Below are 27,599 nucleotides of genomic sequence, written 5' to 3' on the forward strand. Positions count from 1 at the left end.
GGCACATTACAATACATTCCACGATTCAACGGTACATTTCATCACACCCATGAAGTGCACCGATACCTGGTGAAGTTACAAAAGTATGATTTATAATCCCAGATGATTAAATATTGAAACCGAGACGATTCGGAGACACTGCTATCCTGATGGAGTTCCCTTTGAGACGTGCAGTTGCATTAGAGGGACCACTCTCGCTCCGGGTCTTTGCCACATGTCACTTCACAATGAGAATGCTGCTGTCCACGCAGCCCCACAGCAGATTCTCTTCATGGAGTTTGGAGAATCAGGGAAAGCAATAATTATTAGAGCAGGTGTACTCCCAGTCTTGAAAGTTGCTGCAAACAAGAAATACAACTTCAACTGTTGACGTTGAGTGAGATTGTCCAATTGCGGCAATGTGTGATTTTAAACTAAAATCAAACGAGTTCCGTTTGCAGAGTGATTCTTTTGTTTAAATGTGACACCAACGCCGAGAGATTTTTGACCCGTCGGTTTTATATCTCAAACATCTTATTTCTGGTGGAAAAAGAGAGAAAGCAGACGCACCGTACACCGAAAGCGACCCATTAGTATCAATTTCACCGCTTTGGGATATTCACACCTTGAAAATAATTTATTTGATAATGGGAAATAAAATGCATTTAAAACATAGCCTCCGAAAGCATTTATAACATGACAAAGATGACTTATTTATGATACGTCTGCGAAATGTCTTCAAAACGGTGTGATTATTTATAAATCAGTGAATATTTTACTTGGGTCCTTTAAATTTAGTTTTTTGGGGAGTTTTAAAAAAAAGTAGATCGGGAGTATCAATGAAACTATGCTGCATCCTTACCTTTGAGAACTCTGCTATTAAGTTTTTCTTTAAAAAAAACTGATGAGTTGGCATATCAATAAAATGATTACGTGTATGCTGGGTTAGTAAAATCGAAGCCATCCCTACATTTGAAAAGGTTCCAGCCCCTCTTCCCCCTCTGTGACCCAGTCAGGCTTCGACGTGTCTCTACTCTTCAGCAGCCCTCTGAAATGAAGCCAAGAAACCCCGTTCTGATGTGCCTTTGCTTTAAGAAGAATGGGTTTCAATGTTTTTTTTAAATTATGGTTCATCAAATTGAATGGGTCCTGCATGGGGAGGGAGTGTGTGTGTGTTGGGGGGGGGGGGGGGGGTGAGCATGTTGCGGTCCAATCGCCACATGGCGGCTGAGACCGATCATCCAGAATTCCCTCTCTACCTCCTGATTGGAGGAAGGCACCCATGTAAATTTCAGTGGATGGAAGCGAACATGTGGACCCTCCTGCGGGCGGGGATTCAGCGTGTTTTCAGCGGGTCAAATGGGCTAGCCTGCCTGGAGATGGGCGGCAACTGTTCACACCTCCAAACCCAAGGCACACATAAAAGGACAGTCGCTCGGCAGACGGAACAGTAGGAAGTTTCTGCTGGGGCACGGTGCTGAAGTTTGGAATTACACACACCAGAACATTGTATGTGCGGACGCTAAAGAAAGTTTCCCTTTTACCCCAAAGAGTCTACATGTCTAATATTTAGACATGTTCAGCTTTGTGGATACTCGGACCTTGCTGTTGCTAGCAGCAACGTTAATTGTGGGAAGATGCCAAGCAGATGATGAGTGTAAGTGATCTCGCTTTTTTCTGCTGTTCCGTTGCTATTCAGTTCTCAGGAAGTGTTTGAAAATCTACCTGTCTTCACCTGCTAAGGGGTTTAACACGAAGTCATTGAGAGTTTGAAATAACTGGAGAAAGATGCATGGAGTTTTTGAATTGGGGGAAAAAAAGGTTATAAAGTGAAATTGACCTGCAGAAATATAGCTGGAACAACGTAAGGCAAAGTTTAAAAGTTCTTCTGTTATTAGTTTGAGATGGTAAGACTTTTTAGATATCGAGAAACGTTATTTTAAAAGATTAACATGTTAACGATTCGAAATGGTTTTCTGCAACGAATTCCCTTTTATGGAATCATTTTTCTATCCCTAGGGGATAGGATGTAAAAAAAAAACATCTGTGCAATACAACGCCAATTCAGACTTTCCAGCCGGTGCCGCCAACATACAGATGTTGGGCGTTTGCCGCATCGTCCGCGTTAGGAAAGGCGTTCAGAATGTTGGAATTATTTTAGTTGGAAATGAAGGAGAACATTCTACCAGACAATTGGTTGAAACAGCTGCCCGTTCGCAGTGGGTGTGTCACAGTAGAGCATGCAGAACAAGTCCTTTGTGGCGAAGTTTGAACAAGTTGGGTCACCCCCCACCCCCCCCCCCCCCACCCCCCCAACCCCCAAAAAAGCAAAGAAAATAGTGCCTGGAGGGCAAGGGAACGACGTTACAACGTGATTTAGAAGATAGTTAAAGGAGTGATTAAAGGGAAAGAAACAAAACGCAAAAAGGGGGAAAATCCAAATTCGATCGTTAAGCACTTAAAAGTATTTCGTTCTAAAATCAGCAACAAATGCTAAATCGGTTACAGGTATAAGGTATTTCAAAAGAACAAGAACGTTTCCATGTCTAAAATCTACTTATTAAAATTCAAGCCAGACAACTAAATTGTGCAAGGGAAAAGATTACAACTTTCGGAACAGAAGCAATCCAGATGTTTGCGTGCAAACATGCAGAACTGCGCGAGTTCAGCGCCATGGTTCAACAGCGCCACCTCCAGTCAGCGTGTGAAATTGTAGCAATTTAAAACCTCGACTTTGTTCAATAAAACCAAGGTCTGATTACTCCAGAACCGTACAATTTTGCATGGACGAGCTTCACGTCAAATCACTTTTAATTGACTAAAATAACTTCGTTGAGCTGGGTCTCATTGTTGTGCCATGTGTTGCTGGCAGGAGTGGCAATTTTGGCACCGTTAGCAGAAGCTGGGTGGAGCTAGAGCGCCATCTCTTGTCTGATTACCTTGACTTGAATGTTTTATTCGTCAAGATTAATATGTTAAATAGCATAAAGAATGTGTTCTTCCGTGAAATAAAGGACGTACCCACCCCCCCCCCCCCCCCAAATAGACTACAGAAATACCAGGAACTTTCTTTAAACTGAAACGTCAGACATTGAATTACATTGTGTTACGAAAAATGTGATTCTACAAATACGTCTAAAGCACATTTTTAAAATGGAAGTTCATGTTCTGTTTTGTATCATTTGTGATAATAATGGACAAACAAATGTGAATCTGCATGATTTACTCGTTCCTTTGAATTGGCACAAGACTGGTTACGTCACCCTATCCCGTCATTAAATAGTTTGATCTTTATGTCAAAAAATATGAAGGGAGAAAGGCTCTTGCATTCCTGTGCGTTAGAGGGCGCTCAGTTCAGCGTTAGTTAGTTTCCTGTTTATTTCTCAGCTGACGCAGGGAGTTGCATAAAGGATGGAGAGAAATACCAAGACAAAGACATCTGGAAACCTGAGCCCTGCCAGATCTGCGTCTGCGACAGTGGACAGATCCTCTGTGACGACATAATCTGCGAGGAAACTAGCGACTGCCCCAATGCTGAAATCCCCTTCGGAGAATGCTGCCCTATCTGCCCCGAGCAAGGCCGTAAGTGTGACATCTTTTTGTTTTGGTCGTTTTGAAAGTGTTAGACGCCTCGGTCAATTGTTTTCAGGTACTGAGGCATCTTACAATTGTTTTAGTTCAACGCATAAAGCTAAACATCGTAATTCTCAACGGGGAATAACTGGCAATATGTGTATTAGCCTTCAGGACAGTGGAAAATAAAGCAACCAAACTGGTATTCATCAAAGCTGACATTCGAATTCGGGAATTCTCCGCGTTATTTTATATAACTCCGCGTTATTTCAAATTCACTTTGCGGATATGAACTTTGTATTAATAAGAATATGATACGATACTGGCATAGTAACATAGCAATGGTTACACTGTAACAGTCAAATGATATTTACGTTTTGTTAGTAACGTGGAAACATATTGTCGAATGATTGAATGTTTTGAGATTGATTCAGAAATGTAATACGCTCACTATGCAAAGGAAAAATAAACGACAACTTTTAAGTTAAATGATAATGTCAAGCTAACTGGCCATAATAAGAACATCCCAGACTTTTGTTTCTTTCTGGATCACTTGGTCTGCAAGGAGTATTTTCAAACTTTTGAATCAGTTTTGGTGGTTTGATATTTTTAATTCGGGCCTAAATATGACATCACTGAATGAGTCAATGAAATATGTCACACCCCAAGTTAAAGTTAAACCAGGAAGGAGTCTTACAACCAATCAAGTTTTAACACTCTCTCTCCCCAAATAAAACGTTTGTACAGTATTATCTGCCGTTTCTGAATCATAATTATAATTTTATCTATTATTTGAGAAAACTTGTTTAAGAATTAATCAAAATGTTCTTATTTTTTTTTCAGCAGAAGGCGGAGAGACAGTAAGTACATAACACTTCATGCATAGATTATATGCAGATGACATGATATTATTTCTTTTAACATATTCCCATAAACTGACTTATTAATTGTTATTTTTTTCAGTATCCCTCTGGCCCTGGTGTTCAGGTAAAGAGAAACGTTTTTCACATACAATCCACAAAACTGATTTAAGAATACAATATATTGCAATTTCTTAAACTTTTCTGAAATTATTTACAATTTTAATGATTATTGGATTTTTTTCCAGGGACCCTCAGGCCCCAAGGGAGAGACAGGCCCCAAAGGTGATAGAGTAAGTAGACCATTATTTTTTTTAAATGTGATGTTGGTGCAGCTAAGTTGTGAAGTCCCTGATTATATCATTCATTGAGATAAAGCTAATATGTCCCGCTAACTAATCTAATGAAACAATGGCAATAAAGGCCAAATATTCATTATACATCAGATGGTAAAATAGGCAGGAACTGCAATGTAATATATTCCAATATATTGTAATATATTCGTAGTCAACGAATAAAAGTTAGCCTCTTAAGATTGCATTAAAATGAATAGGAATCCATTGCAAATGACAGAGAGGCTTTTGAAACTGGCAATACATAGGAAATGACAATAGCAGGAAGTGACAACCAAAGAGATGATAATAGATAAGAGTATTGTTAAAGCAGCCAATGCAGCAAAAGTGAAATAATATTTTCCCCTTTAACAGTGAGCATAATCTTTTCTTTTGCACTTTTAGGGACTTCCAGGTTTACCAGGAAGAGATGGAATTTCAGGAACCCCTGGTGCTGACGGCCCTCCTGGTCCACCTGGCCCCCCTGGAACATCTGGCCTTGGCGGAGTAAGTGACTCTCACAGTCGTGTTTTTTTCTGTTTTAAACAAACAGTGCAACACGTCTTATCATTCTCAATACATTTTACAGTTGCCAAACATCTAAAATAATTTTGCTCTCTTCCAGAACTTCCTCCCTCAAATGAGTGGTGGCTATGATGAGAAAACATCTGGTGGTATTCCAATGCCTGGACCTATGGTATGAGCCATTGTTGTTTATTCCATATAATGTATATAAGAGTAAATGCAGCAACGCATCTATAATGCTTTATAATGCTAATGTAATATTGACATTCCTGAAGTAAAGTAAGTCACGTGAAGTCACCAAGAGTGAAGGTATGTAGAATTAACTTTGAACTGGCATAAAGAAAATATAAGATAATGAGTAATTTATAGTAACAGAACCATTAGCTCAAGATTAGTTGATGGGGGAATGCATTAGCTCGTGGATTGGGTTTAGGGAGTGAATGATTTACAGTTTATTTTTAATTGATTTGGTAAATGTGAACACATTGTTATGATTATTTTATACAATAAAATGTAAAATATGTGACTGGAGTGCATAAGACTGTATGTCTCTTTACTAAATAAGTCTTGTTTTTATCCTAGGGTCCAGGAGGTCCCAGAGGAGCCCCCGGGCCACCTGGCACACCTGTAAGTACACAACATTGTTTTTATTTTAAATATTGGTTATCATTTAATTACCAAGAACTCTTTAATACTTAGTAGAATGGATGTTTATCCATTTTCTAAAACATTAAAAATGTTATTATATATACATGTACTATAAAAAGGGACTAGAGCTTTGATGAGAAAATAACACACAGATTTTGTGTACACTAAAAGGCCATGATTATTAATGTATATTTTATATGTTTAATCTTCAGGGTCCGCAAGGATTCCAGGGACACCAAGGCGAGCCTGGTGAACCAGGTGCTAATGTAAGTAACCAATAACATAGATCAATCCAATTCCCCTTAAGAAGTTAATATTCATTCACATTAAAGCTGCAATTATTTAGAAACATAGTTACCATTTCTCAAATAATTTACCTCAAGCTGAATCTTTACTATGGATGCTTTGCAAGGAAAGGTACCCAAAGACATGTCTGCGGTCTATGAGAGTATTGTGATGCCAGCTATCAGCAATCATTACTTTCAATAAATTATTGAAAGCATTGCTTTTTAGGCGCGCTAACTACAACACACAACTCCCCTTTGTTTACAGTGTTTTCATATTGTTAATTATGCATTTTTAATATTTTAGGGTCCAATGGGTCCACGTGGTCCTTCAGGTCCTCCTGGCAAGAACGGTGAAGATGTAAGTAGCACCAAAATGTCTGTAAATGCACAGTACAGTAACCTACACTCACTATTGTTCTCTATTGTATTAGATGAATGACACATAAGCAGTACTTTCAGTATTAGTTGCACCAGTGCATTATTGAACATTGAATCAAATCCAAAAAACTTTTTGTTGCCGAACAGAATTACTATTGAAGTAATTTATGATCATTAGGGACACCATAATATTTGAAATCCAATCCTTGTGCATACTAGATAACTTTAAAAGAACCTGCATCAACATTTATTAAGTGCATATTTATGTCTCATTCAGAATACTTGACTTTAATCTCCATTGCAGTTTAAAATGGCTGAACTTGTTCTTTGTCTCCATAGGGTGACCATGGTAAAGCTGGTCGCCCCGGTGACCGTGGTGCCCCTGGTCCTCAGGTAACGGATTTTCTACTCACATTTATTGAGCACACTGCAACACCCCTATAATATGTTATGTTAGTACATTTGCTCTATCACTTGTTTAGTTATTAAACATAAGCCACTGATAGTACAAGAGCAAGATTGTGTATTGAAAACAGTCAGTATTCAAATATATTATTTATTTATCAAAAACACATAAATTGATACACCTCAAATGATGTTGATCTTCTTTATTCAAAGAAAACAGTTTTGCAGATTCTCCCCATATCTTACCATGTTGTTATGTTTTTAGGGTGCTCGTGGTTTCCCCGGAACTCCCGGACTGCCAGGAATCAAAGGACACAGAGTAAGTCCACCTTTACAGTTTGGTCAAATTTGGCATATTAGCATACAATGCAGTGAAGTATTTTTTGTTGTAAAGAATATCGAATGCTTTTATATAGCAATTTGAATCCATAACGATAAATTCAGTTCTAAAATATTGTTTGGTTTAGAAGAGCCTTATTTCTCATGACTTTGCCCTTTCTCTATAGGGTTACAATGGTCTAGATGGCGCTAAGGGTGACTCTGGCCCAGCTGGTCCTAAGGTAATGTCTCAATTTTCCTTAAAGGAGGAATGAGAGTTAATTTCAGTGCTCTTTCTTTCCTTTTAATGGTGTACAACATTTTATATTATTTGCATAATAATGATTCAATGTGATTTTCATTTCATTTACAATAGGGTGAAGCTGGTGCTCCTGGTGAAAATGGTACTCCCGGTGCAATGGTGAGCAAATTATTAATTTTTCTACAAGCACGACCATCATAGAAGTCTTGGGAAATTACAATATATGAGAGATAAAGTTTTAATACACAATACATTTGGTTAGAAAGCTATATACAGGGGAGGTTTATTACTCATCATAGGCGGTCCCTCGTATCGAGGATGACTTGCTTCCATGCCAAAAAAGGATGTGTTCACAGGTGTTTCAATAAAGAACCTAATATTCCAGATCCCGAGCTACATGTTGAAGGGTGAAAAGATCCAAGCCTGTGCCTGGATTTTTTTAATGTGTGGTGGCCGTTGCACACCAGCCACCACAAGGGCTTGACAGAGCTAGGTCTTGGTCCATCGGCAAGGATTAACCAAGACGACTGGAGACCAGCTCTGCTGCACGGATCTAGTGCACACACATATCGCAGTGTGGGCTACTAAGCTGTAAAGGACAAGACACACTAGACCTCTACCACACAGTATGATATTGACATCAATTTTGCATTGGAAAGCAATTTGCTATTATGGTCTACATTTTCTTCCATTCATTAAAAAGTAGACATGAGTAGACATGACATGACTTTATACTGATACCTACACTTGAGTATTTCTATGGGGTTCTTGATCGAAACACCTAGAGAAACAGTATTATGGCTAAAAACGTCCGTTCACGCAATTTTCCTAGGGTTTCTGTTGATCTGCTGAAGGTACGGCTGAAGATCGAGAGAACCCTATGGAAATTCAGGACCGTACGTTTTAACCAAAATTCACCACCTTTATAGAAAAGTATTGCTGTCTATTTTACATCACAGCATTAATAAAGGAATACTATTACACTGCATGCTTCTACATTTATTATGATATGTATTAAATGGAATAGAAATAACAACATCTATTACTTTGAACAGGGTGCACGTGGTATGCCCGGTGAGAGAGGTCGTTCTGGTCCCCCTGGCCCTGCTGTAAGTATAACATTTTTTGTATAAATTAATTGCAATACCCATATGATTTAAATTTTCTTTGCTGATATTTTTTCTAGCCTGACGAGCTTGGCAGCATACAACAATGAGTTCTTCCTTTAACTCTTCTAGGGTGCTCGTGGTAATGATGGTGCAATTGGTGCTGCTGGCCCAGCTGTAAGTACCTTTTGTCAATCTGATTGCTTCCTCTACACAAGTACTGATGTACTCCAGAATTTTTTTTCCAGAATGTAACATAATGTAAATAATTGTGTTTCAGGGTTCCGTTGGCCCAGCTGGTCCCCCTGGTTTCCCCGGTGCTCCTGGTGCTAAGGTATGATATATATGCCAGAATGGCACATTTAAAATTGGGGTTATCTCCTGACATAACTGATGTCATTCATAATATCACCTTAGGAAGCATGATTCTAAATTGAGAAAAATTAAGAAAAAAGCTCTATTTATAGTTCGAAAGTCAGATTGAGGCGAATTCAGCTTAGGTTTGACACATAAGTATTGAAAATCACTCCTGCCTTACAGTATTGGTGCAAAAACTAATCCTGGTGGCTTTAGTGTTTCAGTCTAGTGTGAGAACATAGCTACCATTGACTCATCCTAATTGCTCTAAGACAATAGGGGATGTAAGTATCATGCTTCATTGTATTGCTAGCTTTGTCGGGCTTGGATTTAAAGCAGATATCCATTGCATTTTTATGATGCTTTTACATAAGAGCACTGTTGACTGTATAGGTCTCCCTCTCTCAGCTGCACTCAGTGGTGCAATAAATGTCAGGAACCAGTGGCATTGTGTATCTATGAAAATAGGTGTCGACTATTCCATTGTTGAGATAAAGGAGCTAGTTTATTTAATGTAATTACATAATTATAAAAATACCTACAAATTAGTATCAGTGTGGTTATATCAAAGTCCCTCTAGGTAGAGCCAAGCTGATCAAAGACAGAGAAAAGTTATATGATAAAAGCCAAGAGGAAATAAACAAAACCAGTTTGAAATGAGGTTCCTAAGTACATTAAAACATTTAGTTAATAGCTTTTACACTCCTTTACATTCTAGTTCCACCATGTTTAATTAGATTATCTTGTTTGATAAGAACATTTTACCTTGGAATTGCATGGCAGCTCATAGATGAATATATGATCTTAGTTTACCATGCAGAATATTGCAGAATAACTGTTCCATCCTTTATTTTAACTGAGTATAGTTATGAATAATCCAACTTTTTTGTTTGTATAAATACTTTTGCCCATCTTAATTGAATCTGTTCAACCATCAATATTATGAACAGTACAATTAGACAATAATGAGTGGCAAGATGTTATCCTGATGGTCACATGCTAAGAGAGCCAATATATCATGAGGCAAAGCCACCTTCCTTTTCTGTTCATGTGGCTCAAACTACATAGCCTTCAATAGAGACCCAAACTGGTATCTGACAACGATCTCTCTTCACCCCTGCCCTATTCTAACACATGATCCTAGTTACATAATTTTGCATAGCTCTAATTGTTGGACATTTTTCACTTCTGCAAAGTGCCTTGGTATGCTTTACTACTTTAAAGGCCCAAACTAAATACATGGCTTCCATTCAGTAAGATTAAAGGGTATTCAGTGATGTGATGGAATATCAGTTTTACTGAAATCACCAGGATATTTCTGAATTAAAGTGTCCGGAACCTGCCTGTGCTACTGCAGTGTTCTAACACTGAATATCAAAGAAGCATTTTGTTCTGCTAAAATTCCTTTATTGTTTTTGATTTAGGGCGAAGCTGGTCCTGCTGGTGGTCGCGGTGCTGATGGTCCTGCTGGTGCTCGTGGTGAAGCTGGTGCTGCTGGACCTTCTGGCCCTACTGGTGCTCCTGTAAGTATTTGGAAGAAAAATCAAATTAACTATACTTATTCGACAGAACAAAAAGCTATCCACCATAACAATTTTGACATGTCTGTAATGTTTATGTGTAACAAAACTTTCTAAAACATTGCTCCTTCTTTATTTTTTACCATTAGGGTGTTGCTGGTACTGATGGTCAACCTGGTCCCAAAGGTGCAACTGTGAGTAAATACTTCATTGTCTACTTTACCTCATGAATCATTTTGGTGAACTGAGGTTTTCTAATAAATTCTGATTATACTGACTGACATTTTATCTATTTGTGTTCTAGGGTGCTCCCGGTATTTCTGGTGCCCCTGGCTTCCCTGGCCCACGAGGACCAAGTGGCGCACAAGGTGCTGTTGGATCTACCGGTCCCAAGGGCAACAATGTAAGTGGCTGGCAGAACCACAGAAAATTACCCTTTTTTATCATTGTAGCCACTGGGCTATCCAGTGTAGTGAGAGGGAGATTAGATAATCTTGCAAGTGCTAGTGGCTCTGGGATATTCCTGGGTCAACTATTTATTTCAAGATTACCAGTCATACACTCTGATACTAAAAGATCTCCTAATACGATAGTAATAATATTACTCTGATGTCAAGATTTGTTTTACAACTGTAATATAACAATACACCACCAGAATATACACTTATAAAGTAGTTTTAAATAAAAGTAACATTTTAGTGACTTAGTGTGTACTCTCCTATATTCTGTACACTCAACTCTTCCATTTTCACAACTTTAATTTTTATTTTATTTCTCACACCATTTATTTTAGTTTTTATTTTATTCATTGTCGTGTCCCCAGGGATTTAACCTATGTTCCTAAGTTGGTCACATATCTTTGAAATGTGACTGCTGATTGGCTGAAGACTGGCTCTGATGGCTGTTTTTACAGTCAGTTGAGTTCCAGCATATTAAACCTTGAACTGATCCCATCATTGAAACAAACAATCCAAGATTTGATAGATTTTTAAAACAGATACTCACTGAGTATTCTCTTCGGCTGCCCAGAGAATTGGTCACCACCAAAATAAGTTACTCATCATTAGTGCCCTAAAGGTTAATATATAAAGGCTAATATATAATCCATTTTAAATAATGTGTTAATAAAAAGGAATATTGACAATACTCTCTTTAGCCAATATTATTTATCAATGAGAGCATATGTAGTGATGTATTATTGCAAATATTTTAACTACAAAAAATAATGCATAGCTGTTATCTTATCTGCAGGCTAGTGGCTCTGTAAATATTGTGAAATGCATAGTCTAACAAGACCCTGAAATTCTATGGGAGTTCTACTGGTTTCCCACTGTAACTCCAGCCGGAAACCAATGGATCCTCCAGGGAAATTATGCAAACAGCTGAAAACAGGATCCTCTGGTCTCCCATTGGACATATAGCAGTACACCAATAAAGTCACAGTGGAATTTCAAGGCTACATTGTCAGAAATAATTTAATCCCTGTCTAGGAATGAAACCTGCTTCACTATTGAATTCTGAGATTTAACATCATTTCTTTGCACCTTAGGGTGAAGTTGGTGCCCCTGGTGCCAAGGGTGAAGTTGGTGCGAAAGGTGAACCAGTAAGTATGCATCTTGAGCGTAATGCAATTATTTACACTTAACAGTTTAATAGTATTTTATTGTAATAGGAAATGTGTTCAAATTGTACAATAATACAGAATGCTACACAGATGGATTGACCCATTGAGCGACCACTGATTATAGCTCTGATTTTGCTAGGGTGTTTCTGGTATACAAGGACCCCCTGGCTCAGCTGGTGAGGAAGGCAAGAGAGGTGCTCGTGGTGAGATTGGTATTCAGGGTATGCCTGGCAGTGCTGGTGAACGTGTAAGTTGAGAAAGTTATTTTCATTAATATTAATACATTTGTTATCTGATATTTCCCAAATCTCTAAAGCAGTTACAATAGTGCATAACCTTGCTTCTTTATCTTTCATTCCATTGCAGGGTCCCCCTGGAAACCGAGGTTTCCCTGGTCCCGAGGGTCTTAATGGTCCCAAGGTATGTAAATTCTGCTAAAGCTCTTCTGCTTTGTTCATTGTTACAGGAGCTGTGCAGTCTGTAAATTTCTTCAAATCCTCATTGTTTTATGTTTGTTTCCTGTTACAGGGTATGCCCGGTGAGCGTGGTTCTGTTGGAGCTCTTGGTCCCAAAGGTGCTAACGGTGAACCTGGCAGATCTGGTGAGGCCGGTCTTCCGGGTGCAAGGGTGAGTATTTGATAAGGCTAAGGTACAGGACTGATGCATAAGCAACATGAAAACAGCTGTCTGTTAGTGCAGAGGATTCCCATATGGTATGAAACTAAAACTGTGAAAAACATATCAACGAAATGTATAGATTAGGCAGTGCTTACTGTAAGATGATATGTTCACACATTAAATAAGGGGTATAATTTCCTTTATTCACGAATTATACCAAAAACTTAGATGCAATTATAAAGTAATGTCCTTTGCTCTACTCTTGCTAAAATTAGCAAATGGAAGAAAATCTGGCTGTGCCTATTATTGCATGCAGCAACATTATATTTTTGTTGAAATCATTTTCTATAAAAATTTTCAGGGCTACGGGGAAAGGGCGGGAGAGTGGGACTAGCTGAGGTGCTCTTACAGAGAGCCGGCACAGGTTCGACAGGACAAATGGCCTTCTTCTGTGCTGTAACCATTCTATGATTCTATGATTCATTCTATGATTCTAATTTAATATATCTTGCATAAGCTATTGAATATGCTACAAGAGGAAAGGAACAAAATTCAACTTACCTTTAAAACACTGAACTATTTGGTCAAGCATAGCAAATTTCTGCTGATAAATATATACAGCAAATCAAAATTGGTAATATTTGATTTTAAAATAACTTTTGGTCCCTGAGACTGTTCAGTCACAGCGCATTTGTCTCCTGTTTTTTGGAAGCCAACAAGTGATGCTGTGATCGAAGCATGTTCCTATTTAATACATTGCAAGGGTACTTTGGGAGTACTCAAAATATAGAGGGGATATCCTTCAGGTTACATGTTAAGGTGGGTTCTAACTGTTCAGATGGACCTACAAGATTGCATGACACTATTTGAAGAGCAGAAAACAGTTGTCTCACCTTATAAACAGATAAATTGGTAATTTGTCTCATTGATGTTTGTAGGGCTAGTACAGTGTGAAAAATAGCTACCATGGTTGCCTACCTAACTGCAATTCATTGTGTAAAAAGTTTTGGGATGTTTCTGGAAGATGTATTAAAATGCTATATTAATTAAATTTTGTATTTTAGGGTCTGACTGGAAGCCCTGGCAGTCCTGGTGCTGATGGCAAGACTGGTCCTTCAGTAAGTATCTATTTCTCCATGAAAAATATTTTAGAATACTTATTGAAAGTTGATCACCAGAGATATACTAATCTGCCATTATATAGAGTGCACAGAATTGAAATTAAAAAAATAATAATATGGTGCTCTATTTTACATTTATATTTCAATACTTATGTATGAAATAAATGTAGCAAAGGTTTCTACAAAATATATCTTAGTATGTTGTGCAGCTTTTATGGCAAGACTACAAATTGCCACCATCTGATATTCTACATTAACATAACAGGGTCCAGCTGGTCAAGATGGTCGTGCTGGTCCACCCGGATCTGCTGGTACAAGAGGTCAACCTGGCGTGATGGGTTTCCCCGGTCCTAAGGGTGCTGCTGTAAGTACGAAAATCCAAATGAATGGTTACATAACATGTACTGCCATCCTTTTAATGAAAGTCAGTATCCTTTAAAGTATATGGTAGTATCAAATGCCAAAGGTGTGCCAAATTTGGAGTAATGCAAATTTCTACTGATAAATATGCCCACTATCTATATTAATATAGCCACACTAGCCCCATTGTCAACTCAGAGCAGGAATTGGGCAGGTGGGTGCTGAGGTGAGGGCCAGATCCCTGTCGTTGGCAGCTTGAGGCCTGGGAGATCTTAATGGGTTAGCCCCTCTGTTAAAATGGAGGACAGAGGCATGTTATATGAGTGTTAGGTCCTTGTACCTGTACACTAATATCACAAACAGTCATTTCTAGTCTCAGGGGTTTTGCTAGTTTATTCCACAAAATAAAAGTAAAGTCAAGAGTAAAGTACGAAGTGTTCAGTAGATGCAAGGGAAGTATAAGCTTATGAATTAAAAAGATCCAATTTATCAATAAGTGGTTATAATAAAAAGGCCACAAGTTTACACAAAACTTATGAGCACATGTTTAATCATATCCTGTGTTTTATAGGGTGAGCCCGGAAAGCCTGGTGAGAGAGGAGTCAGTGGTCCCATTGGCTTGGTGGTAAGTATATTGCATGGTATTACCTGCAATTACCTGCATTTTAATGATTTTATCATTCATTAAATTATCACAATCTGTAAAACTTGCTGTATTTTATGACATCATGGATTCAATATTTTCATTAACAATTTTCAAGGTTCTATATTGAAACTTTAGTTAGTAATATTTGCAGCTGATGATTATCACAGACAGGTGTAATCAAAGCTTTAAACATTTTTCCCTTTAGGGTCCTGCTGGCAAAGATGGTGAAGTTGGTGCTCCTGGAGCTTCTGGTCCCGCTGTAAGTAAAATACATTAAATCTAATCAATTTGGAAAAAATTCTTTGCTTGAGAAATGAGGCATACCCAACATTATGTTGGAAGTTGATTGGCTTGGGAGAACACTTCAAAGAAAATATTGCCTCCACTCTCTTTGGCATTACCCACATTTGTGTCAAAGTATAAGATGACAAATAAATCATACAGTGACTGCTTATGTTTATATTAAAATGATTTATATTTTTATAGTAGATAACATTAGAAATTGAATGCATGAAAGAGTGGATACCCAGTTACATTTATTCATAGTTAATAAGACATTGCATAAATTATTCCACATTCTGTAATCAAAATCAAGATTTGAATCTATAATTTTATTTTTCCACACAGGGTCCTAGTGGTGAGAGAGGTGAACAAGGAGCCCCAGGTCCTTCTGGCTTCCAGGTATAAACTCTAAATCATCTTCAGAATTTAGAACGATGTAACATAATTTGTAACATTGTTTTGGATCTATACGTTGCTCTATTTAATTATTAATACACAATATCCTAATTTCACTTTTATAGGGTCTCCCCGGACCTCATGGTGCTACTGGTGAAAGTGGCAAACCTGGTGAACAGGTATGTATTATGTCAGAAAGATGTATTGCTAGTATTATAAGAATTCAGTGTTAGTGTTGGACAAGTAAATAATCGTTGATTCATTATAAAGTTAATTTAGCATTACTGACAACAGGTAAGAGTCTCCAAGATTTTATTTAGCATTATCTTATTTGGTAACCATCTGAATAGAAATAGGATTGCATAAATGCTGTTAGTTTAATGTGAGTGTAATCACTTGTAACCTAAATCTTTATGGGGGTTATTACCCCTCCCCACTTAATGATTTTCAAATATGGCTTCTCTGGTTGCTAAATAACAAGAACATTAGTGATGTTGAGAGGAAAACAAGACAATATTTATGGAAAACTATGAATAGGAGAAGCTTTCCTCTGTAGGTTACATTGCAGGAAAATCATAAACTTTTTTTTAAGAATACATTTGTTAATTTGCTATGCACAGCAAAATCCTTTCCCAGTCTGTTGAGGCTTTATATATAGTCTTGTAATGGATCAATAAGATCTGACTATGTTGTTTAACAACAAAGGAGAAAAGATGCTAAAATGGCACAATATAAGGGTGAAACTGTTCTATAAAAGTATTGTAGTTTTATGACTTGTGTGAGAAATTTTTGGTTTTAATTATTTCTTTATTGTTGTACAATAGGGTCTGCCTGGTGATGTCGGTCTTCCTGGTGCTAGTGGCCAAAGAGTAAGTTTCTTAAAAAAAATCTTCCAATTACAAAGAAAAACTTACATCAAAAGATTTTGCATCCATATTTTTCCCTAATGGCTCAATCCCATTTTCTTTAGGGTGAAAGAGGTTTCACAGGTGAACGTGGTGCTCCTGGTCCCATGGGTCCTGGAGGTGCTCGTGGTGCTCCCGGCTCTGCTGGTAATGATGGTCCTAAGGTAAGTACTCACACACAAACATATAAGAAGTGACATTCTGCCAGAAATAAAACTATTTCTCATTTACTGAAGCGAGTAAATAAAGGAGTAGGATTTCTAAAAACTTGCATTTATTATACTTGCCATTCCAGAAACAGGAGACCAAATGAATTCTGCCAGCTACTTTACCATGTAAATGCTTAGTTTGCCTTATGACAGAATAACAAATGTAGAGGTAGGGTTAGACCGTAGCACTGTTTGAGGGGTTCAAGTGCAAATCTCAGTGAGCAAGACTGTGGAAAAAAAAGGTTGAAAAAAACATGTGTGAACCTGAAGCCAGGTGAATGGATGGAGCGTTCTTTGCAGGCATCAGATGGGTCAAGGGGAGGAGGAACTGGGTCTGCATCTCTGGGTGGTTGACGCAGGATGCAGGCCAAGCAGAGATACAGCCAGGGCCACAGGATGTTGGATTGGGTTTCCAGCCTGGAGAGGGATGTGGCAAGGATTGGAGGTGATTGCCCCAGGGGAATAAAAGGGAACATGAAGGGGGTTGCACTGTGGTGCGTAGCAGCATCTACCTTGAAGATGCAAGTACAATATTAGTATATGGGAAATTTAAACCTCACCAGCTTAAACTTAATACACAGGTATGATAGTCATGGATGATGAAAATAACATGATATGAGTTTCCCATAAGACAAAGAAGTGTGTGCTATAGCATCATTAATATTACGTAGGATATACGGCACAGAAATATATTATAGATACACTTTTTTTTAAAATGCACTTTCTTTCTCAACACAAATGGAACATTGATGCTTTGAGATCTTATTCAAATATAATTAGCTAATGAAAGTCCTCCAGCATTGTATCTAACTTATTAGTAATATTTTAGCAGATATAAAAATACATTCATTGTAACTTTGAAAGTATTGAGTTTTATTTAGGCAGTCTTTATTTTTGTCACATATATCCCAATGATGTTATATTAACACTTTTGACTTTCAGGGTGATATTGGTGCTGCTGGTGCTCCTGGTGGTCAAGGCTCTCCTGGTTTGCAGGGAGTTCCCGGTGACCGTGGTCCGAGTGGTCTCCCTGGTGCCAAGGGTGGAAGAGTGAGTATTCTCATCGCAATTATCTTCATCATTTTAGTTACTTAAATATTCACAAAACTGTAAATACAAAGCTATTTTGCTGCGACCTGTTAATCTTACTTACTTGGATAAAAGTAACAACTTTCCTCTGCTTTTCTTCCTCTCTCATAGGGTGATGCAGGTCTAAAGGGAATTGATGGTGCTCCTGGCAAAGATGGAATAAGAGTACGTTGTCAGATTTTTTTTTGAAAAAAAAAAATGTTTTGTTTAAGGTCGTTGATATCAGTTTGAAAGCTTTGGGTAAATCCCTGATCTTGTCTTCTTAGTAGGAAGCTGCAATCAAAGGGATTTCAGGCTGGAGAACTGGTGCAACAATATTATACCCTCTCTCCATCCTGCAATCCCATTGAGCATACTTTCCCACTGGCAGCACAGGTTCAATGAATTTATCTTATTATGTTGATATATTCAAAATGACTCATTATGTTTACATTCTGCCATATTCTTCCAAATAGCTGTATAATCAAAAGTTACTGACAATTGTGATATTAATTTTAAAATGTTATCTTTTGCAGGGCATGACTGGTGCAATTGGACCACCTGGCCATTCTGGATCTCCTGGTGAGAAGGTACGATATTTCAATGGTGCTTATTATTTCATGGTTAAAATGCGATTTAAAAAATCTAATAAACTTAATGTCATACACCATGTCTCCACAACGTAGCATTATTTGTGGAAGGACAATATAGAATCGATACATAAAATGCACTAGTCATCTACTGAGAATTTACGTTTCTTTCCCAAAACCATTAGCAACCTAACTAAATAACTTTCCACCATTGTAACCAAATAACAATATTTAGCACAATTTTAGTAATTGATTCTTAACAAATGTCAAAATACACAGTATTGATTTAATATTTCCATGTTATGTTCTCTATTGTTTAATCATTTTTTGTTATATCGATTGGTTGTAGGGTGAAGCTGGTCCTGCTGGTCCTGCTGGTCCTGGTGGCGTCCGTGGTGCTCCTGTGAGTAAAATTTAGATTACATCAATTTATTCTACATTTATGGGTACATTTTTCAAGACCCCATACTGCTGATTTTCTCAGCCAGTAGCTCAGTGGTAGCACCCTCACCTCTGTGTCAGGAGGTTGTGTGTTTAATTCTCACTCAAGATCCCATGGCATCCCAGTGCCCTGGAAAATATTTATCCCTCAATCAACATCACTAAAACAGATTATCTGGTCATTATCATATTGCTGTTTGTGGGAACTTGCTGTGATCAAATTGACTGCCGGGTTTCCTACATTGCAACAGTGACTACACTTTTTTTTAAAGTACTTAATTGGCTGTGAAGAGCATTGGGATGTCCGGTGGTCGTGAAAGGTGCTATATAAATGCAAGTCTTTCTATTTTATTGGGTGGGAATTGCAAAATCGTAGGCAGAGCATCCACAATTTTGTAATCACTGCCAGCTGCCTGCAAGGCCCCATCGTAATTTACCTCAACAAAAAACAAAATACTGCTGATGCTGGAAATCTGAAATATAAACAGAAAATGTTGTTTCGTCAGAACTGGAAAAAGTTAGAAAGGTCATCGACCTGAAACAGACTCTGTGTCTCTCTCAGACCTGCTGATTATTTCCTAATTTACCTCTATATCTTTTCATTATTTGATTCTTTTAAAGTTATTTTTAACCCGTCTTCCTCTCAAAACTGAAGAAGCGTCATTGATGGTATACATATATCTGATCTTTTACTTTGCTGCTTAGGGTGAACGTGGTGAACATGGTGTTCCTGGCCCTGCTGGTTTTGCTGGTCCTCCTGTAAGTATTGTAAACTTTTTTTATATTAAAAGCTATGATTTGTTCGTAAATATAGTTTACACATGGATTTTATTAATAAATGGAGCTCAAAACATGAAATGGCCTTGACTTCCATTTTGAAAAATAATCACCATCTGTTTAAGCATATGTCAGATAGTGTAATGCAGTTATTACAACTTATTGTATGTTAAGAATAGCAACTATTAGCTAAATTACATTACTTTTTAAATATTGCACCTGGTCCTTAAGAGCATGGTAACAATTAATGTTATCTAAATGAAAATGATTATTAAGTAATCAATGTTTATTGTCTTTCTTATTATTCTTAATAGGGTGCAGATGGTCAACCTGGTGCTAAGGGAGAAGCTGGTGATACTGGTGCAAAGGGTGATGCTGGTCCTCAAGGCCCAACTGGTGCAATTGGAATTGCTGGTCCACCTGTGAGTAACTATAAATAAAACAGTGTTCTTGACTGAAAAACAAAACTGTTTTCCTGAAAATCTTGATATGTGTCTCCATCTGAAACAAGACTACCTCTTTTTTCTATTTCCACAGGGTCCTACTGGTGCTCCTGGTGCTAAAGGTGCTCGCGGTTCTTCAGGTCCACCTGTAAGTTCATATTTTGAACTATTTTGAACTGATTATTGGAATCCTTTTCAATGCCACTGTCTCAAGCACTGTTGATATTGGTACTTGGTTCATTTTGGATTCCAGGAGACTGTTAGATTTAAACTATTAAATTCACTTCCCTTATCCTGGCTACAGAGACATATACTCAATTTTTCATGGGTCCATGATTCTACCAATAGGACAAATGAGCTAGATTTAGCAGTGTAAACTCAGAGCTGGAACGTGACGGAATTTGAATTGGAAAAAGTGCTAGTATAAAAACAGGATTGAAGGTGAAGCACTTGAATTTAAATACACCAGTGCAATTTGCATTTAATACATATCTATTAGAATGCTAAATTTTATCAAATTAGTCTGAAAATATTCATAAAAACACTTGTTTAGTTTGCTATACTTTATACTAAGCACTTTTTTCAAATGAGCATGAATTTTACGTGATTATAGAATCATAGAATAGTACAGCACAGAAGGAGGCCATTCGGCCCATCGAGTCTGTGCCGGCTCTTTCAAAGAGTAATCCAGTTAGTCCCACTCCCCACTTGTTCTCTATATCCCTGCAATTTTTCCTCCATCAAGTATTTTTCCAATTTCCTTTTGAAAGCTACTATTGAATATGATTCAATCACTCTATCAGGCAGTGCATTACAAAGCCTAACCATTCATTGCATAAAAAAGATTTTCCTCATGTCGCTTCTGGCTCTTTTGCCAATCACCTTAAATCTGTGCCACCTCGTTATCAGTCTCTCTGCTATAGCAATATTTGTAAATAAAAATGCATTTGCATGAGTTGAAATTTCATATACATAAAATATAATTGAAAGAATGATTTGTAATTATTTGCTCTCCTGTTTTAGGGTGCTACTGGTTTCCCTGGAGCTCTTGGCAGAGTTGGTCCACCTGGCCCTAGCGTGAGTACATTTCTCAAATATTTTAAAATGACTTCTTAAGGTGCTTATTTGTTATTATATTCAAAACAATGATAAAGTAGGATATTTATCCAGTGAAGCCTAATTGTGATATTTATCTATTAAAACAATCTTAGACAAAATATTAACATCATTATAAAATATTAATTGGCAATGCAAGGACATTTTTTGAACTTTCGATTTACTATCAGTGTAGTTATTTATGTTACAAATTGAGACATATGCACTTTAGCTGTTGTGTTCATTTATAGGGAAATGCTGGTCCTGCTGGTCCAGCCGGCCCTCTTGGAAAAGAAGGTGCTAAAGGATCACGTGGTGAAACTGGTGCCAGTGGTCGTCCTGGCGAGCCTGGTGCTGCTGGTGCTGCTGGCCCTGCTGGCGAGAAGGGTTCTCCTGGGTCTGATGGTCCTGCTGTAAGTTTGTTTGCTTTCTGAGCACTAAATTCCAGTTTCCTGTTAAGTGATCACTTGAAAAATTCTCACCATAAATATCATTTCAAAAGAAGCAAAATAATAAAAAACTGCAAAGTAGCAAGAGATTAAGGGGGTGAAATTCAACTTCCCCAGTGGAGCAAAACCGACGGTAGCAGGTTGGCCACCCGATATACACCCTGTCTGATGTTTCTTTTCCATTGAAGTCAATGGCAAGGAAAATCAGGCGGAGTTTATAACAGGCGACCAATCTGTTTTGTGCCCTTGCCGAAGTTGAATTTCACACCCTATGTATTATTGAAAGCCAATGATTTTTAATCCATTAACTACTGTAACTTGTTTTACTCTATTGTACCCAATATATCAGAACAAAGATTTGCAAACATAGTGCACCTAGTCTTCCTCATATTATTTAATGGAAAATGAAGAAATACTTTCACTTTTCAGAGATTTAAGTGATTAGTTAGTAGTTACTGACATCCAATATATATAGTTTTTGGGAAACAATCTATTAAAAAGAATGAAACCAGTAAGTTCCAGTTCTTATATACCTTCCCCAACTAAAATGTCTTCCTCCCATAGGGTGCACCTGGTATTCCTGGACCTCAAGGTATTACTGGTGTGCGTGGTATGGTTGGTATGGGCGGTATAAAAGGCGAGCGTGGTCCCATGGGTCTCCAAGGCCAAACTGTAAGTTGCACAGCAATAACTTTTTTCTGTAATGTTGCTCATACAGTATATAGTCAATACAATATAGCTACTGAGCTTCTGAGCTGTCTAAGAACTCTTCTTTATCATCAGAATCAACAGAAAATCCATAATTGTTTCCTTTAAAATTAAATTTTAGGTTGTATTTATAGACATTTGCTCATGATTACACTTTTGAGTCAAAATTTTCTGCTGACAATAAAAAAATACATTTAATATTTATTTTCTTCTTTAAAACTTGATCATGTTATAATTATGACATTATGTTAGATCTTCTCTTGACTGAAGTCTTTATGTGCACAAAGAAAAACTATTTTCTCTCTCCTTCTAGGGTGAACCTGGCAAGGCAGGTGGAGTTGGTGCGCCTGGTGATCGTGGTCCCCCTGGCCCAATGGGTCCCCCTGGTCTAGCTGGCCCATCTGGTGAAGCTGGTCGTGAAGTAAGAATGTTACTAATTAAAACACTTGAAATATTGATTTTAAATTGTTTTAGTAATACAGTCCTCAAACACTAATATATGAACACATTAGCACTGTTGCATGAAATTCTTTTCTCTATTATCCTTTGTTAAAATATTGAAAGCATAGAATTTTATTAAAATGCATAAACATAAGATAGGATTATGCCCCACATTTCTCTGTATATTGGATTGAGTGCATTATGTACCTGAACAAAATTAATTATATTGATATTAATAAATACCAAATCAAGTCATTTTCGATAAATCAATCCTGAAATCAATTATTAATTAATTTAATCAGTTATTACTTCCAGAAATGCAGCTCCTTAAAAATTTAAGTTGGGGTACCTTTTGAGGATGCAGTTACACTTCTGCCTGGAATTTCTATGGGAGGTCAGGTGTCTCCTGCTGTAACTTCGGCAGAAACCCCAGAAAACAGCAAAACGGCTGCAAATCCCTGTGATAACTCTGCCTGTGCAAGTTTCATATCAGTGTGAAGTAGCTTCAATTCCACAACGATACTAAACATATATAGTGGCAATCAGATATTAAGACTCATACTTATTCTGAATTGCGGTGGAGTAAGATCTCCTCCTCCAGCGAATTGTGCCCCGCATTCACTCTCGTATCAGGTTGGGTGTTAGCTCTTGATTTAAGTTGCATTCACATTATAACTGTAATGCTAGTGTGAATTGAAATCTCTTTGCATCAACACTACAGCTGCAGAGTAACTGCATCTCGAGAGTGTTGGTGAAAGGAATGAGATTAATATGTTTTAATATCAATACTTCAAATTATTAATATTTATATTTTACCCCTTTCAGGGTGCTCCTGGAGCTGAAGGTGCCCCTGGCCGTGATGGTGCTACTGGTTCTAAGGTTAGTAGTTTTTCTCCATTTCAAGCTCCCAAACGTTATTAATATGTCCAATGAATTGTTTTTAAATGATGGTTACTGTATTATAACAAATATTTTATTCATTTTTAGGGTGATCGTGGTGAATCTGGTATGCCTGGTCCTCCCGGTGCTCCTGGTGCCCCTGGTGCTCCAGGTCCAGTTGGTCCTGCTGGCAAGTCTGGCGATCGTGGTGAACATGTAATTATGCTTTTTTAATCTTTTAATATTTTTACTTCAAAATTATAAGCATTTCCACTGTAGACAAATGCTTTAAGTACAAAACACTGAAGGTCCTTACAGCATTAGATATTGATCCAATACAGATTAAAATATAATGCGGTTAAATTATCAGTAATGGCAGGTAAAAATCTGGTATGTAAAATGAATAACTGCCCAATTATGCACAGCTAGTTGTTCAAGTTCCAGTGTTCATTTTTAATTTAATACAGTTAATCAATTAAAAGTGTACCATTTATGACATGAAATATAACTGAAATTAGAATTCAAATCCATCTTCAAATGGTACTGATTTTAAATCATCTATTCATTTGAAAATTATATTTACCTTTGAATTTCTTCTGTTCTTCAGGGCCCTGCTGGCTCAGCTGGTCCTTCTGGCCCAATGGGTCCTCGTGGTATTACAGTAAGTAACTTCTGCTTTTTAAAATTATACTGCAAATAGTTCATCTTTGCTTACTTTCAGAGTTACTGATGGAACTTCTCAGCAAACAATTTTACAGGTGTATTTACATGAATCGGATACTGTATAATTTAGATGTAAGCAATGGTTAAGCTACTAATTTCATCTTTGTTTTCTTAATAATTGATTGATGGAAACACAAAAATAAAGTAGCTAAACCAAAATGTACAAGTGCCAGCATAAGAAATGGCTTAAGTTTAACGTGAAAAGAGCATAGGAAATATTAACCTAAGTAGAGCAGGAACTTTGTGGCTTTCCAACATTGTAAATTGTGACATACAAGATATCAGTAACTAAAATGAGCTTATTTTCACTTAGGGTTTAGTTGGTCCCCGCGGTGATAGAGGTGAAGCCGGTGAGTCTGGCGCAAGAGGCATTAAAGGCCACAGAGGTTTCCCTGGTGCTCAAGGTTCACCTGGTCCCCCTGTAAGTTATCCATTTTCATGACAGAACTTTTTTATTTGCTATCCTTCAAATTATTGTGATATAATTTACATGTTTAAATCTTTTCTTTAACTGAACAGGGTCCTCCAGGTGAGCAAGGTCCTTCTGGTCCCTCTGGTGCTGGTGGTCCACGTGTAAGTATATTCTTCATTGAATAAAAGAGATATCACTTTTCAATTGCATTAATCTTCTCATACACAATACAATACTTAAATATTGCTATTTTTAAGAGAAGAACGTACTTAAAACGAAAACAGTAAATTTTGAAATATGTAACATGATTTCTAATCACTTGAACCAAGTGATTATATTTTATTTTCTGTAATATTAGCAAGAACATGAATATCATGATGAAACTGCCACTAGATTCATTTCTTAATACTTTTTCCTTCCTATTAGGGTCCCTCTGGCCCATCTGGCGCTCCCGGTAAAGATGGTATTAGTGGATTGCCTGGTCCTATTGGTCCACCTGGTCCTCGTGGTCGTAATGGTGACACTGGTCCTGCTGTAAGTAATATCTCTACTGATGCCATTGCATTTGCATTTGCAAATTGGATATGAACTTGATCTTCTTGAAGGCATCTTTACTTAATTATAATTTTAATCACTTCACAGGGCCCCGCTGGACCTCCTGGTATTCCTGGCCCACCTGGTCCATCTCATAGCGCATTTGACTTCCAATTCGCATCACCACAAGTAGAAAAAGGTCCAGACCCACTCCGTTACTTCAGAGCCGATGATGCCGGTGCTGTCGGAGATCGTGACATTCAAATTGACACCACTCTGAAATCCCTGACCCAGCAGATTGAGAACATCCGCAGCCCCGAGGGTACCAGAAAGAACCCAGCCCGTACTTGCCGCGACCTGAAGATGTGCCACCCAGAATGGAAGAGCGGTGAGCTTAAATACATAAACCAAGAAATGAACCTGATTATATTGTACATAACCAATACTAAATTTAACCACAGAGTAAATTTAAATGTAGGGACTGTAACATAAGCAAAATGCAGTGCTATAATAGAAAAAAAACTTATAAAGAGAGAAGAATTTGTATTTTGATTAAAGCAAAATGCAACTGTAACAAAGCTTCAAAGTTAGGATAATATATAGATTATGAGTTAACTTTCAGATCAATCAAATCTCACTTTATCAGGCTATTTTGAAGCACCACAACATAACTGAAACTAGTCTTGGCATATCATGAGTGGAACATTAAGCACGTTTACCATTTTTCACACAGGGGATTACTGGATCGATCCTAACCAAGGCTGCAGTCTAGATGCCATCCGTGTATACTGTAACCTGGAAACTGGTGAGACCTGTGTCTACTCAAGCCCACAGTCCATCCCACAAAAGAACTGGTACACAACCAAGAATCCAAAGGAGAAGAAACATATCTGGTTTGGCGAGAACATGGATGGCGGCTTCCAGGTAAGAATATTTGTTTTTAAAAATCACACAAATTATTATGCACTAAGCTTCATCGAGTCTGATTTTGTTTTTATTTACAATGAGATAGATTAAAATAGATTTGTTTAGTGAAAAGGCCACTTCAAATCTTACAAATGCTAAGTAATGACTTTAAAGCATCTTCTTGCTTGGAAATATGTTTCAAAACATGCTGTCTTAAATTAATAATTATAAGTTTCATTTTAAGGAATAACCTAACTTTATTTTTCCTTTTTTTAGTTTGGCTATGGTGGTGAAGATGGTGTCCTTGCTGGCGACGTTGCAATCCAAATTACCTTCCTGCGTTTGATGTCCTCTGAGGCAACCCAGAACGTCACATACCACTGTAAGAATAGCATTGCCTACATGGACGAAGACGCTGGTAACCTGAAGAAGGCTGTATTGCTCCAAGGTTCCAATGAAATTGAAATCAGAGCAGAAGGCAACAGTCGATTCACATACAGCGTTACTGAGGATGGCTGCACGGTGAGTTTGAAAGTCTCTTTTTATGTCAACATCCATAGAGTAGCATTAATGAGAACTATTTCAACTTAAGGGACAACTTGCATCCCCCATATTTTAATATTTGTCATGAAATTATATATATTCTTTAAACTACTTTTTAAGTTATAACCATAAAAGTAAATTAACATTTAACAAGATGCTACCTACAAAATGAGTCATGATATTATATGGGGTCGATTTAATTTTTGCCACCTGGGCGTTAATCTAGCAGGGTGGAACGCATGTGCATGATAAAAATAAATGGAATGAAAATCAGGTGGATTCTATACAGGCTGTCCAGGCGATAAAGATGAAAATACATTGAACAAGATACACTAGGTGACAGGTGCTTCATGCAATGCCATGAATTATTAATGATTCTTGTTGTTCTTTTAACCCATCAGAGACATACTGGCGAATGGGGCAGGACAGTCATCGAATACAAAACAACGAAAACATCACGACTGCCTATTATTGACATTGCACCTATGGACGTTGGTGGCGCTGATCAAGAATTTGGTGTTGACATTGGCCCAGTCTGCTTCTTGTAAAACGGACTTGAAATTTACTTGCAGTCATCTCTAAACTTTCTATGCATTGAATTCTAATTCATTCAACAACCATGGTCCACTTGCTTAAACTTCGGGCCTGAAGACGGGTGGGACAACTACGAGGACACTTTTTTATGTTCTGTTTCTATGGCAACAGGAAAAACGTACTTGTCAGGTGTAAACCTCCCCCTGGAGTTAAGAGATCACTGCAGGTGACATTTTGCCATATACCACTGCAGAGAAAAACTGAAAGATTGTATGTACCATTTTCAGGTGGCAAAATAAATTTGAAAAAATGTCAAAAGCTTGTTATTGTCCTTCTACCTGCGGT

The 27,599-nt window shown here is 37.6% G+C and overlaps 1 protein-coding gene across 2 annotated transcripts; it reads left to right on the forward strand.

Moving 5' to 3' along the window:
* Positions 1-1,414: 1,414 nt before the first annotated feature.
* On the forward strand, positions 1,415-27,572 carry LOC139233841 (collagen alpha-1(I) chain-like). 2 transcript variants are annotated; one of them, XM_070864425.1, is made up of 53 exons: positions 1,415-1,636; positions 3,367-3,561; positions 4,396-4,412; positions 4,516-4,539; positions 4,661-4,705; positions 5,150-5,251; positions 5,370-5,441; positions 5,852-5,896; positions 6,130-6,183; positions 6,509-6,562; positions 6,922-6,975; positions 7,253-7,306; positions 7,494-7,547; positions 7,682-7,726; positions 8,623-8,676; positions 8,806-8,850; positions 8,954-9,007; positions 10,455-10,553; positions 10,700-10,744; positions 10,855-10,953; positions 12,100-12,153; positions 12,314-12,421; positions 12,541-12,594; positions 12,703-12,801; positions 13,857-13,910; positions 14,179-14,277; positions 14,845-14,898; positions 15,125-15,178; positions 15,547-15,600; positions 15,723-15,776; positions 16,422-16,466; positions 16,568-16,666; positions 17,654-17,761; positions 17,912-17,965; positions 18,316-18,369; positions 18,719-18,772; positions 19,516-19,569; positions 19,902-20,009; positions 20,125-20,178; positions 21,054-21,107; positions 21,377-21,538; positions 22,139-22,246; positions 22,596-22,703; positions 23,549-23,602; positions 23,711-23,818; positions 24,210-24,263; positions 24,639-24,746; positions 24,845-24,898; positions 25,164-25,271; positions 25,380-25,659; positions 26,005-26,195; positions 26,454-26,699; positions 27,122-27,572. In XM_070864425.1, the coding sequence occupies exons 1-53, from the start codon at positions 1,555-1,557 to the stop codon at positions 27,266-27,268; spliced, it is 4,389 nt and encodes a 1,462-aa protein (XP_070720526.1). In that variant the 5' UTR covers positions 1,415-1,554; the 3' UTR covers positions 27,269-27,572. The 2 variants fall into 2 exon arrangements, with proteins under 2 accessions (XP_070720526.1, XP_070720527.1); XM_070864426.1 differs by having other exon boundaries at positions 4,399-4,412.
* Positions 27,573-27,599: the final 27 nt, after the last annotated feature.

This window comes from Pristiophorus japonicus, chromosome 21 (genome assembly GCF_044704955.1).
Source record: "Pristiophorus japonicus isolate sPriJap1 chromosome 21, sPriJap1.hap1, whole genome shotgun sequence".
In the NCBI taxonomy this organism is placed as follows: Eukaryota; Metazoa; Chordata; class Chondrichthyes; family Pristiophoridae; genus Pristiophorus; species Pristiophorus japonicus.

Bases quoted from the DNA above. Each gene is read 5' to 3' on its own strand.
- LOC139233841 (XM_070864425.1), top strand. From the start codon at position 1,555: ATGTTCAGCTTTGTGGATACTCGGACCTTGCTGTTGCTAGCAGCAACG. The intron at 24,747-24,844 runs GTAAGTTATCCA...TTAACTGAACAG, and splicing joins AAGGTTCACCTGGTCCCCCT to GGTCCTCCAGGTGAGCAAGG. The intron at 26,700-27,121 runs GTGAGTTTGAAA...TTAACCCATCAG, and splicing joins TTACTGAGGATGGCTGCACG to AGACATACTGGCGAATGGGG.